This window comes from Macaca thibetana, chromosome 3 (genome assembly GCF_024542745.1).
Source record: "Macaca thibetana thibetana isolate TM-01 chromosome 3, ASM2454274v1, whole genome shotgun sequence".
Lineage (NCBI taxonomy): Eukaryota > Metazoa > Chordata > Mammalia > Primates > Cercopithecidae > Macaca > Macaca thibetana.
Genome location: NC_065580.1, coordinates 34,161,337 through 34,175,747, shown reverse-complemented (window position 1 = coordinate 34,175,747; position 14,411 = coordinate 34,161,337). Strand labels below are relative to the sequence as shown.

At 33.1% G+C, this 14,411-nt stretch overlaps 1 protein-coding gene across 9 annotated transcripts in view; it reads right to left on the bottom strand.

The window, feature by feature from the left end:
• The window catches only part of POT1 (protection of telomeres 1), a 114,608-nt gene that overhangs the window by 46,887 nt on the left and 53,310 nt on the right, over nt 1-14,411 (bottom strand). For 8 of the 9 annotated variants that reach the window (XM_050785048.1, XM_050785047.1, XM_050785049.1 and 5 more), the window contains one exon: nt 1,403-1,533. In XM_050785048.1, coding sequence (XP_050641005.1) covers nt 1,403-1,533 — 131 coding nt within the window. Of the gene's footprint in view, nt 1-1,402; nt 1,534-8,021; nt 8,124-14,411 lie in introns of those variants that run through there. The other variant, XM_050785055.1, reaches the window with a different exon arrangement.

Genomic DNA, 14,411 nt, shown 5'->3' with positions numbered 1-14,411 from the left:
AATACTTTGAAAAGTAAGCAATTTTTTGACGTTTAAATAGTATGTATTGCATGGCTATGATAATATTTCTTTTTTTCTTTTTCTTTTTGAGTCGGAGTTTTGCTCTTGTTGCCCAGGCTGGAATGCAATAGCACAATCTTGGCTTGCCACAACCTCCGCCCTCCGGGTTCAAGTGATTCTCCTGCCTCAGCCTCCTGAATAGCTGGGATTACAAGCATGTAGCACCACGCCCGGCTAATTTTGCATTTTTAGTAGACACAAGGTTTCTCTATGTTGGTGAGGCTGGTCTCGAACTCCTGACCTCAGGTGATCCGCCAGTGTCAACCTCCCAAAGTGCTGGGATTACAGGCGTGAGCCACCACGCCCAGCGATGATAGTATTTCTATTTCTTTTTATCTTTACACAAATATTCTCCATTATCCTCCTATTCTCAAGGAAACAGCATTAATAGGTCATAAGAAGTGCCTAAGAGTAGAACACAGCTGAACACTGTCCTCATTTGTGAGCATCAGACTGACCATGAAGGACAGAATTAAACTGAAGCCTTAGAAGAAAAAGACAACCAAGATGATGAAGAGGTTACATGGAAACCCATGTAACAAAGGAAAACATGAAGAAACTGAAATATTTAAAATCTAAGGGACTGAAAATATACAAAGTATTTAAAAGCTGTCCAAAGCATCATGCAGTAATTTCCAAAGAAAAATTCCAAAAGTTCATTGAACAAAAAAGCTCAATTAAATAAATATTATAGCAATAAGGAAAATAATTTTGAGAAAATAATAATCCTTTGCATTTGTAAGTTCTAAAATTTTTATTTCTTAAAAATTGTGCTATTTAATAACTCTACCCTTATATTAAAGGCTTTCTTATATTTAGTTATTTAACTACAGGCATACTTTTAAAAGTACCTGTTCATATCTTATTTCTTATAAATGAAAACCAACTTAATTTGATTTTATACTTAGTATCTCAATGTTTTCATTGAACATGAATTAATACAAGAAACAGGAAAGAATAATATAATCTCCTAATCTTGTATACATTTTTTCTTGTTGACCTAAAGTTGTTTTTTAAAACATTAAAACACAAACGTTCTTTATCAAACTCTACAGATAAAACTTCTACAGCATTAGTCTATATTTAGAAACAGAAGACAGAATGGAAGTAGTCTTAATCAGGGCATGTAATACATTTCTGGGGAACGAAGACAAGTGGTTTGTTCAAATGAAGATGTTTCTTACTGTAAATTATTTGAAGTCTGATAATATTTACACTACTTCTTATCTCGTGAAAAGCTTGCTGTCATGTTCTAACAAAGCAACCACATAATTAGTGCTAACTAGTTTCAGTGAACAATACAGAGTTCTCTTCAAATAGTTCTAGACAGTATGAATTATACCTTCAGCCTGTGAAAGCGAACAATATCTCCATTTTTATAAATTATTGGAAGGGCTTCATAGTTTCCACTAAAGAGCAGGCAAGTTAATTTTACATTTGTCTGGTCCACAATTGTTACAACTGAGCAATAATCTGGAAAACACAAAAATATTTTACCTGACTTTCAATATTTTAAAGCATTAGATAAAATAAGAATATGCTTACTTCAAAACACCAAACTTTATTCTTCTTTTTAATTAAGCCTTCTAAGAGTTAAAATACAGACATTTTCTTAGCTTTCAATACACACTGCAAAATTATTTTGCAGAAGTGTTCTATAAATATTACTTTTAGAAAGTTTAGTAAAACAAAAATAAAAATCTAATTCAGTATAAATTGTCTGGAGAGAAAATAACCTTTTTTATTGCTTCAAGGTTTACAAATCATGAAACATAAACGTAGTCAAATAAGAAAAAAGCAATTTATAAAATAAACATAACTAAATTTAGAATGAAAACAAAGGCTAAGCTATTTATAGCAGATATGAAGGTTGTACCCATACTGCATAAAGAACTTATAAAAATCAGGATGATACAGTATATGTCATACAAATGAATAAACAATTCATAGAAAACGTCATAACAAAAAATTCAAAAGAGAAAATGGCAATTCTTGCTGGTCACCTATAAAAAAATTATACATTATAACAAAAGAGAGGTATTTTATAAAATTTAAACTGGCAGAAAAATTTAATATTCGGCTTGCTGTAAAATGGTAACTTTAAACATTGGTGGTAGTAAAAATTGTCTGCTGGTGGTAGTAAAAACTGCCTTTTTTTTTTTTTAATTAACACATAAAAGATTGTATGTATTTAGGTGTGCTATACATGGTTTTGAAGTACACATACATTGTGAAATCATCAAATCTAGCTAATGAAAATACACACATTACCTCACATAGTTATTTTTGCAGTGAGAACACTTTACATCCATTTTCTTAGCATTTTTCAAGAATACAACATATTTTTCACTACAGTCACTATGTTATACAATAGAACCCCTGAACTTATTCTTGCTAACCAAAATAGTGTATCCTTTGACCAACATCTCCCCAAAACCTTCCCATAGCCACACAGGGCCCTGGCAACAACCATTCTACTCTCTACTTCTATGAGATTAATTTTTTAAGATTCTGTACCTGGCTTATTTTACTTAAGAATGTCCTCCAGGTTCATCCATGTTGTTGTAAATGACAGAATTTCCTTCTTATGTCTAAATAGTATTCCACTGTGTATATAGACCATATTTTCTTTATTCATCCATTAATGGACGCTTAGGTTTATTCTATGCCTAATGTGAATAAGCCTGCAATAAACATGGGAGTGTGGATGTCTCTTCAACATATTATTTCCTTTTGATATACATAGTAGTGATCCCTATCTGAAGTGTCACCTTCCACAGTTTCAGTTACCTGCAGTCAACCATGATCTACAAATATTTAATGGAAAATTCCAGAAATAAACAACATGAATCATCCCTTCATACAGGGTATCCACACTGCATGCTCCCTGCCTGTTAGTCACTTAGTAGCTGTCTCTGCTATCATATCAACTGTTGAGGTATCACAGTGCTGGTGATCATGCAACCCTTATTTTACTTAATGGCCCCAAAGTGCTAAGACAAAGTGGTAAGTGCTTAGTTAAACTTTATTATAGGTATGTATATTTAGGAAAAAACAGTGTATACAGAGTTCAGTACCATCCATGGTTTTGGGCAGCTGCTAGGGGTCTTGGAGCATATCCCCTTTGGACAAAGGAAAAGTACTGTACCCAGTAGTGAGATTGTGGGATCATATGGCAGTTCTAATTTTTGGAAGAATATTTATATGTTTTCCACAATACCTGTGCTAATTTACATTGTTACCTACAATGCGCAAAGGTTATCTCTTCTTCACACCCTTGCGATACTAGTCTTCTTTTTGATAACAGCTATTGTAAAAGGTGAGAAGTAATATCTTGCTGTGGTTTTATTTTAATGATTAGTGATGTTGAACATCTTTTCGCATACTTGTCTGCCATTTGTATGTTATCTTTAAAGAAATGTCTATTCAGGTCCTTTGCCCATGTTTAAATTGGGTTGTTTTCTAATCATCTAGTTGAGTTCCTCATATACTTTAGATATTAACCCATTATCAGATACACAGTTTGCAAATATTTTCTCCCATTCTTTACTCTGTTAATGCTGGTTGTGCAGAAGGTTTTTAAGCTTGATACAATCCCATTTATCTATTCTTGCTTTCATTGCCTGAGCTTTTGAGGTCCTTTCCAAAGAATTTTTGGTGAGCTCAATCTCATGGAGCTTTTCCCCTATGTTTTCTTCTAGTAGGTTCATAGTACTACATTGAACAGAAGTGGCAAGAGTGGGCATCTTTGTCTTGTTACAGATCTTAGAGGAAAAGATTTCAACTTTTTCTGCATTTATTAAAATGATCACATAATTTTTGTGCTCCATTCTGCTAATAAACATTTTGATTTGCATGTGTGGAACCACCCTTGCATACCTGGAATAAATCCTACTTGATCATGGCAAATAGTCTCTTTAATGTGCTATTGAATTTGGTTTGCTAGTATTCTGTTGAGGATTTTTGCATCTATATTGGCCTGCAGTTTTTTTTGCTGTTAGTTTTTACTGTCTTTGTGTCTTCAGTATCAGAGTAACGCTGGCCTCGTGAAATGAGTTTGGAAAATATTTCCTTCTCTTCCATTGTGGGAAGAGGCTGAGAAGAATTAGTGTTAGTTCTCCATGGAATGTTTGATAGAATTTGATGCTACCTATACACATGATTCAGAAAAATACATTGACTTTCTGTCCTTCCTAGTCCCCTAGTAATGAAGGTATAGAGATTGAAAGGAACAAACCACAAAACAGTGAAGGAAAGGAGAGTGGGAAAAAACAACGTATTTCAGGAAAATGGAAAGTAAGTGGTTAAGAGATAAAATAAACAGAAGAGGCCAAAATCCAGAAGATACTACAAGGTGGCTACAGTAAAGATGGGAGCCACTGGGATTAAGCGTGAGAGTAAAAGTAGGGATGAAATCAGGGGATCAATTAGAAGTTTACACACAGAACAAGTGTTTTAATTCCATGACTAACCATCCTTATTCTCCACTTCCCTGAAAATGACTTCAGGCAGCATCTTTGTATTTAACAACCTTTCCATTTTGAAAACTTCTAGGAACACAGGTTCTTTTCCAAGGAAGCTGAACTCATTAACTGGGAAGTGGTAAGACTTCTCACGTTGGTGTTAACAATCAGAATAAATTCCTCCTCACCATCACATTAAGGAACCTACAGCTTGGTTGGCAGTTCTCATCCCACCCACCCTAGGCTGAAAATTTCAATCAACATGCCCTAACAAGTACTATTAGTCACTATCAAGTTTCCCACTCAAGGAGAGGGAGTATTACAGAAATGAACTACTTACAAACAAAGCAAATGAGAAAGGTATATGAAACCTAAAATAAACTATATCTACATTCTTAAATACAAAAATACAGCAGAAAATTACCAGGCATTAGAATAAAAATGGAAGACGCTGTAATCCTAGCACTTTGGGAGGCCAAGGTGGGTGGATCATTTGAGGTCAGGAGTTCAAGACCAGCTTGGCCAACATGGTGAAACCCCACCTCTACTAAAAATTACAAAAGTTAGCTGGGTGGTAGTGGTGCTCTCCTGGGAAGTGGAGGTTGCAGTGAGTCGAGATCATGCCACTGCACTCCAGCCTAGATGACAGAGTGAGATCTGTCTCACAAAAAAAAAAGGGAGACAGAAAGAAAATGGGGTTAAGAAGAAAAATGAGAGAAGGGAGTGAGGGGGAGGGAAAAAAAGGAGAGAGAGAGCAAAGGGGAGAAAGAAGGGAGGAAAGAGAGAGAGGAATGGGAAGGGAAAGGGAGACGAGAAAGGAGGGTAGAAAAAGAGAAATCTGAATTTGTGAGAAGGGTGAAATAACCTGGAACAACAACAAAAAAAAACTCTAAAAATGAAAAAACTTTAATAAGCATTTTCAGAAAGAGTAAAAATATATTATATTCTCATCCCATGAGGACCCACTGGCTCCAATTTTAGGTTTTAAGTTTCCTTTGTCACTATTTCTTACTATCAGTAAGGAGTGACACTTCATGCCATTTTTTCTTTGTTAGCAGTCTTCCAATGACCAAAGACAAATTTTATTTATTTTTCGAAACACAGAACACATTCTTACTTGCAATTACCATATGACTCTATCGTACCGGTTTATACATCTGAGATACATTATGGAATCTTTTTTCCTATATCTTGAAATATACTGATATTCATTATCTGAGTAATTATTTCATCACTATGCATCAATTATTTCTATGCACGCTTAAAAAGACTAATTTTTAAAATGTGAAATGAGGCAATTGTCTAAAGGATGATACAAGAATCAAATAATCACTATTGTATCATTCTTCAGTTTTCATACTCAAGATATAAAAGAAGTTTGGAGACACCATCTTTTGAGTTTCTTCTTTAGCTTTATTTAAACATAGTTAAAAATTCAAAATTTTAAAATTTGTGCCCACGGTCAGTGAGAAGAACATTGATGGAGGAAGTCATTTAACCATTATTAGATGAATCAGAAGCTAAATGCAAAAACAGCAGCGCGTTAGCCAATGATGATAAAATTGATCACATAAGTAAAATCTCAGGCTATTTATCTCCAGATGATATCCTATATAAAGTTTCTCAAGCTCAAGGATTGATGCATGAAAATACGTTTCTAAAAATAGGGAGAAAACACAAAATATTTCTAAAAACGGAGAGAAATATGGTATTCTTATCCAGTAAGTCATTCAACAAAAATGATTTCACCATACGATATTCTGGGACATGACTAAGGACCATTCCACTTTGCTAAAATGACTTGTGATGGCATTCTTTCATCTTAAATGATATTTGCATACCAAAATTCACATAAAATGGCATGTAAATGGATATGCAGAAGGCAAGTGTATACATAAAGGTAGTGGAAAGAATAGGTGAGCTCAAAATGAAAGATCCATCTTTAATCATTTGAATTGATGTTTACAAATCTAAAATAGAAACTGTTTTGTAATTATGGAGCAAAAACAGCTGCTCTCTCCAAAAAAATTTTTGAGTCAACAAAGTTTTCAAAAGTATTTTGATGATGCAAATGCAAGAAGAAAAACCAAAAGCAGTAATAAGCTAGAACCATTTGTTTGTGTATCTTTAAAACTAGGAAAATATGGGATTATGAAAGAAAAATGACTCTGCTATGTTTATGTCCTTTTTATAATTTTTAGTGACTTTATTTTCTCCTTATTCTCACTGCTGCATAATATTTGAAAAATGACTTAAAAATTCAAAAACTTTAAAAGGTATTGGAACCATATAGTAAAAGATAATGATTGTTTTTCCTATTATGCTTAGGTGCCAAAAAACTGATGATATTTCTTAGAACTTAAAGCAAAAGGAAAAAGAATGACAAAAGGACAGAAAATGGAGAAAACAATGAGTGAGAGAGAAAACTCAAAGATTTCGGCTTTCTGAACTCTGCTTTCTGAGAAAGAGATCCTCTTTATGGATATTTGGATATGGTACAACAGCCTGCTTCCCCACAATAAGGTTATATCCTCACTTATGCAATTTGGTTCAAAACTCAAGGGTGCTGAACATTTGTAGCATTACTTAAATATACAGACTGTTTCTGTAAATTTTTCTGGAACATACACATTAAAGGAAATTCATGTGGCAAGAATGGGCTATGGTTCTCAACTCCAGCACTTGTACACTTTTGTGGAACATTCCACAGCAAATACATACTCTGTAAAAAATTCAGGAGCAAAAGAAAAGCCATGCAAAAATATTCTATTAACTGTTCTACTCTACACAGACTTTGTTTCTGTTAAATTCTGTACCCCAGGCAAAAAAGTCAGAACCAAAGAACAGCTGACAATCTTATTCCATAAAATCAACTTTAGCAGTACAATATCTGACCAAGAGAAGCCCCAAAAGTAGTGCTCAAGAATAGAGGAAGAACATTTACTAGAAGTGAATGATGCAGTCTTCCAATTAAAAGGGCCCACTGAAGGCAAACAGGATAAATGATCACACCAAGTCACATAATTGTGAAATTTGGGAACACCAAATATTTTTTAAAATTCTAAAAACTTCTGTAGAGAATAAAACAAGTCACCAATGTAAGACTGAGAAGTAGATTAACATCAGACTTTTCTATCAACACGACTGGGGTTACTAAAAAGACAACAAATCAATGTCTTCAAAGACTAAGGAAAAATGCTGATACTTCAACTTTATAAAACCTGACAAAACTATCAATCAAGCACAAAGACAGATGAAGAACATTTCCAGATTTTGGCCAATCAAATATTTTACCTCCACAGTATCTTTCTTAGGTAATTCTCCAGCAATACAATGGGAAAAAACATAAAATAGGAAAATGCAGAGTACGGACAATAGTAATGGATCTCCCAGATTGATAGTTAGAGAGCAGGCCTAGCAAACTACTACTCTAGATTGGAGCGGAAGGGAGCTGATAAGAAAGGAGAGGTTCATTAAAAAAAATAAAAGAGTAATCACTTAGCGTAATGTTCTCCAGATTCCTTCATGTTGCTTCAAGTGACGGGATTTCCTTCTTTTTTTCCACATGATTTCATTTCACACGGAATCTAAAATAGTCAAACTTACAGAAGTAGAAAGTGATTATCAATGCCAGGGAGCGGGGGTGGTGAGAAATGGGGAGATGCTGGCGCGGCATGGTGGCTCATGCCTGTAATCCCAGCACTTTGGGAGGACAAGGTGGGTGAATCACTTGAGACCAGGAGTTCGAGACTAGCCTGGCCAATATGGTGAAACCTCGTCTCTACTAAAAATACAAAAAATTAACCAGGTGTGGTGGTGCCTGTCTGTAACCCCAGCTATTTAGGAGGCTGAGGCATGAGAATCACTTGAACACAGGAGGCAGAGATTGCAGTAAGCTGAGATCATGCCACTGAACTCCAGTCTGGGTGACAGAGCAACTCTGTCTCAAAAAAAGGGGCAGGGAGAAATGCTCATCAAAGGATATACAAACTTTCAGTTCAACAGGAGGAATAAATTTCCAAGATTTGCACAGTATGGTGACCATGGTTAATAATAATGTATTGCATATTTCAAAATTGCTGAGAGATTTTAAATGTTCTCACTACAAAAAATAAGTATGTGATGTAATGGGTATGTTAATTAGCTTTATGTAATCATTCCACAATGTATACACATATCTAAACATCACATTGTCCCCCACAATATATATTTGTTTGCCAATTTAAAATAAAAATTTAAATTAAAACAATAAATAATCCCATAGACAACTACATATTTATATAAACTTGAGGGCATAGTGAAGGCACAGTTTTATCATTAATAACAATAGCAACAAAAAAGAAAAGGCATTAGAAATCCCACAAAATATAAAAGACCATAAAGGAATAGCTCATCCAAATATGAAGAAAACTAAAATGTAGCATAGAGATAGCCAAAGAATGGAAGAAATATGTATGGTACAGAAGAGAATATAAATGCTCATAATTATGACAAAAGATGAGTAAAGGTATACCTGACAGAAGACTAAAGAAGTAAACAATAACACTGAATAAAGTTGACGAATAAGACATGAAAGACAAATACATTATTTAAAGTTAAAGAGAATCAATAAGAAAAAAATGAATAAAAATTTAAAAGGAATGGTATTTTCCATAGTATAAAACATTTACATAATCTAAACTCTTCGTCTGAAAATACTAATTGTTTGTTAAATTACAACCACATGGTAACACTTTTAAAAAATTATTTCTCAAATCAAAAGTTAATCCCAGGATAAAAACAAATAATCCAGGAGGTGAACCAAGGTGGGAGGCAAATTCAAAAGCTAAAACACATCTGAAAGGGCTCTTACTAGAAATCTAGAGTTTTGGAAATTATACACCAAGTCTGAAAAAAGAAACTACATCTTGGTCTATTGCAAGGTAGAAGCTGAAAGTAAGCTATCAGCATAAATCATTTATCTTAAAAAATGGAAGCTACGGGAAAAAAATCCACCTGCTAGTATAGAGAATCACGAAGAAAATCTGCCTGTCTGTGCCATGGTTTGGAAACGAGGGAAAAATAATAATAGGCCAGTTTGTGGAGTAACTGGCATTAATACATTCAATGAAATTTGTGTAGATATCCTCTTAGTTTGGTTTTCTTTAGTTTTTGTTTTGTTTTGGTTTTTGTTAATGGCAAATGACATGTTGACTCTAAAGTTAAAACGGACGAGTAGGGGCTACTGTTATTTAAGACATACTTGAAAAAGAAGAATGCAATGGGATATTTTTCTGTTGAACAGCAACATTAAAAAGTAAAGAAATTGGGATAATGTAGTGTGTTCTGAGAGGGAAAATTCATTCTTTAGCAATATAGGATTTTAGTGATAAAGAGAAAAAAATCACTATCACTTCTCTCCCATATTTGTACTTCACCTATGTAATAGTTAATTCCTACTATGTACATTAAAGGTTTCATCTAAATACAAATCCCACAATTCACAATACAACAACTGTTCCTCCACACAGCACATCATTTATGTTATGTGACATCCAACTAACACCCTCTCACAGCGGATTTTTTGGTAATAGCTTATAGGGTTTCCCCAAGCACTATACTGGCTATTAACTTTACAGCTGGATTCATAAGGATATTCTCAATATTGTCACTTGAACCTGTTTCCGCTATAAGTAGAACTGTGAATAATGCCTGTATAGTTTTGATCCCCCTTTTCCCCACAAATGTGACACAAGCAATTTCACAGTGAAACAAATGATTGGTTTGCCAATTAAAAAAAAAAAAAAAAAAAAAAACACAATGTACTTTGCACAAAACACAAATACTCTGAATGTCTGAAGTTTCTTAAAATTTCACGACAAACACAAAGGGAAAGAGATCACTAGTCTGACAAAATCCAATTCGGATTTTAAGCTGCAGTAATTCTGTATTACTCCTCTCACTTAATGCTCCAAATTGATCTACTTTTGTAAATTGTGAATACAAAACCAATACAAGAAAAAAACTGAATTTAACTAGGCATAAAAAATGGTAAATAGTTTAATTTAATGTTAATGTTAGTTTAACTTAATGTTTAATTTGCATAGTTTAATGTTAGCGAAAATGAACTGACAAAGCTCAGTTCCTGTAACACTTACGTAATACTGAAGAATGTAATAACTACAAAAAACTATTGAGATTTTTGTAAAAATTTAGGTTTAATCTACATTTTAAAATACTGAAAATTGTTTCACATTTTGATATTTCTATGAAAACGTCAACTTTCCAAAAGACCACCTAACAGACTGCAAAAGACTCTACGTAACACTTTGATAAACATTATTGCAGACTCACTATCGAGATCTTTACAAGGCCACCTCTTGCTTTTTCAGAATCTTTGTGAAAGTTAGAAACTCTCCTTTCTCAAATAAAAGTACTGCAAAAACCTAAACAATTTTACAGAGGACCTTGACTGAGTCCAAAAGAGCAGCAGCCTTAGCTACACACACACAATTCTATTAAATTACTGAATTGTAGGCTCAGATACACTTACAGTAGCAATACTTTCAAAATATCATCTACTTGCTACAATGCAAGCTCTCTGGAATGACATAACTACACGTTAGTATGATCTTAGAATCTCCTAAGGTTATCTATAAAATAATGAGCAGTTGCAAAATAAAATACTGTTTCAATATACAGTCATGTATTGCTTAATGATGGGGATATGTTCTGAGAGATGTGTGGTTAGGCGATTTCATTGTTGTGCGATCAGAATGTACTTACACAAGCCCAGATGATGTTTATTTTTAAATTTATATATATTTTTTCATATGAAAAACCACAATGTCCCAACATCGCTACTAAACATCCATCATTTCCCCTAACTGATCTGTTATGCCAATATCCAGTGCCATGTATCAGGTTTCTATATAAGCTCCATTATAATCTTATGAGACCGCTGTCATATATGCAGTCCATTGTTGATCAAAATGTTATTGTGGCACATGACTGTACTTTATGTTTAATTTAAATATGTACATATTTGTAAAAGGAAACAAAACTCAGGTTAAGGAAACAAGTGGCATTTAAAAAATCCATTCAATAATCTCTCAACAACAATAAGACAAAAAATAGCAAGCTAAAAGAAATGTTAAATAGCTTTCAGGTTCCCTCAATTAGCATTAGATTCATGGCATGAAGGGAACCACACTACTTGTTTTAACAAATAATAACAATGCAAACTGCTAAAATATGTCTTATTTAACTGCTCCAAGGAAGTGTTTTACCAAACACACACACAAAAATGTCCTTCAATAATGACTTCACAAAGTAATAAAAATATTTTCCCCGTGCCTTATTTTTCACTGTTTCCCAAATGAAGGTACAAAGCTAAAGGTAATTTAAAAGTCTATCTTCTTGTTAGTCAACATTACCAGGGAGAGAGGAAAGAGTAGAAAATCCTTTAATAAATCAGCATTCGTACTTTAAATAAATAGTACACAGTCCCTATAATGTATATTTTTAAACCACTGATAAAGTATTGACTTTAATGCTTTAGTAATACTTCATATTTAAACTGTTGACAAAGTAACTAGTTTAACACTCTGGTAATACTTCACATAGCTTGATATAAATCTGGAAAAGATAACAAATGATAAATTAAGTTCTCTATTTTGCAATCTTGAGTAATTCACCTAATTTACTCAGTATGATTAAGTGTAAATTGCCTTAGAGTTTTATTATAAGGGAGAGCTGGTAGTTCATCTAAACAAGGTTTTTAATCAAAGAAGCATGCATGCATAAATTATACAATCCACAAAAAGTTCCTCCATGAAAGTTGCTTCATCTTTTTTATCTACTAAAACACTGCTGTTTTAAAACCAATCAGTATTTGAGCAACACTATTTCATTGGTAGAAAAGCATATCATTAAAACATTCAAGTAATACCTATGAAGGCAAATTACTGAATCGAGCTACATCATGTGCTGTCATCTTACTTCTTTTACAAAGAAACTTACTGTACAATACAAAAATAAGAGCGCTCTCTTTATTTCTCTGGTGTGAGCTTACATAATTTCCCCTTGTGCTTTTATTCTATTGCAAGAGCATGACAGCATGGAAGATGAAAAAAAAGAAGAAAGAATATATGTTATGATATAATAAATATTATGATATATACAGTGACACAGATTAGATAGATGTTAGACATTGCAAGCATTCATAAACGTTATTCTGGTGGAGTTTTACTTCTATGTTTTACACCATACATAAGACTAGGGAAAAAGTCTTTTAATTGAATGAATAAAAGACTGTACCACAAGTTTTAAGAATTAAAAAAAGTACTAAATTTTATGATTCGTTAAAACAATTCAAATTGTAAACTAATGAAGACAGGGATAATTCTCTAAATTAGTATGCTAATAATTTGAGGAAAAGGTCATGAAAGACAAAAGGCTAGTGGTAGTCTCATAAAAGTCAGATGGAAGCCTGAAGCTTCATCAAAAAAGTCATTACTGTAAATGAGAAAGAGCAAAAAAATAAATACAAAGTGAAGTGATAGGGAGAGGAAAGTGTCTTTTCTCCATCTCCATTCTTTAGATGAAAATTGACAGAATAACTGGAAAATAGTATGAGTAAGCTGAAGAGGAGAGGCTTGTCTCAACTACCAAAATCTTTGAAGAGGTAAGTGATGACACGCCATGACCTGCATGAGTCCATTTCTGAAAGGCAGTTAAGCACCTGGGAAGAGTCTCCCCTCACTCACCTAGACATACCATAATACTTTCTTTTTTGGCTCCTGAGAAATGGAAAACTCATTGTCTGTCTGATCCACCAACTCCATTCATTATAATAGATAAGTCATCATTCAATTTGAAAATATATATTCAAAAAGCATGGTATCCTTCACAAATGAAGATTCTATCTCACATAGCCAAAAAATGGAAAAGTAGAGTTTTACCAATTGGGGAAAGACTGAAACAAAGTTTATATAATAGTTATAATTATATTGTAATTATTATTCATTAATCTGTCTTCACAAAATTTAATCCCTTGTCAGAAACAATGACATATACACCTTTGAATTTCCCATGTCATATTATCTGGCATATAGAAAATACATAATCAGTTTGTTGAAGAAACAAATGAGTGAACCAAAATATAAAACTACATATTTATTTATTTTATGTGCCATACATTAAATGAAGAGGACAACCTTATGGTTTTAATATTATCTAAATATTCAGATAAGTGAATATGAACATATCACAGGTCATGAGTTCACAACATGGAGTTCAAAGTGGGAGAAGCATGAACCATAGATATATGCATAAGTCTGTATACGTGTATGGGTTGTATATTTTTCTAGGATAGGTTCTGTAACTTTTCTTCACATGTGTATGACTGCAAAAGGCTTTTTTGTTTTAAAACACCAAAGGTGCCTTTTCAATTTAAAACAATTTAAAAATATATTAAATAATTATCACATAAAATTTTACATCATACTAGATTCTTTAATCTCTCTTTGATAAATCAGAAGGCTCCTGGGTCTTCTGAAGTAACAATGAGTCATTAATTACTCAGTAATTAATACATTAACATCAATATGCATATCAATAACACATAGTTGACATTTTCAACTATATCAGTTCCAGATATGTGGAAGTACATTGTTATACTTTAAAAAATTAAAAGGCAAAATATATATTCATTTAATATGCAACCAATATTGTGAATACAAAACCAAAATATTAAAACAATTATGCTACATGACACTATGTGTAAATGACATGTCCTTCTCAGATGTGAAAATAATCAGTATTACATAACAAAAAACAGCATTCTAGAGTTAGCTGGGATGTTTTTATAGAATAGGAAAAGAAAAAAATGTTAGGGCTCTATATCCT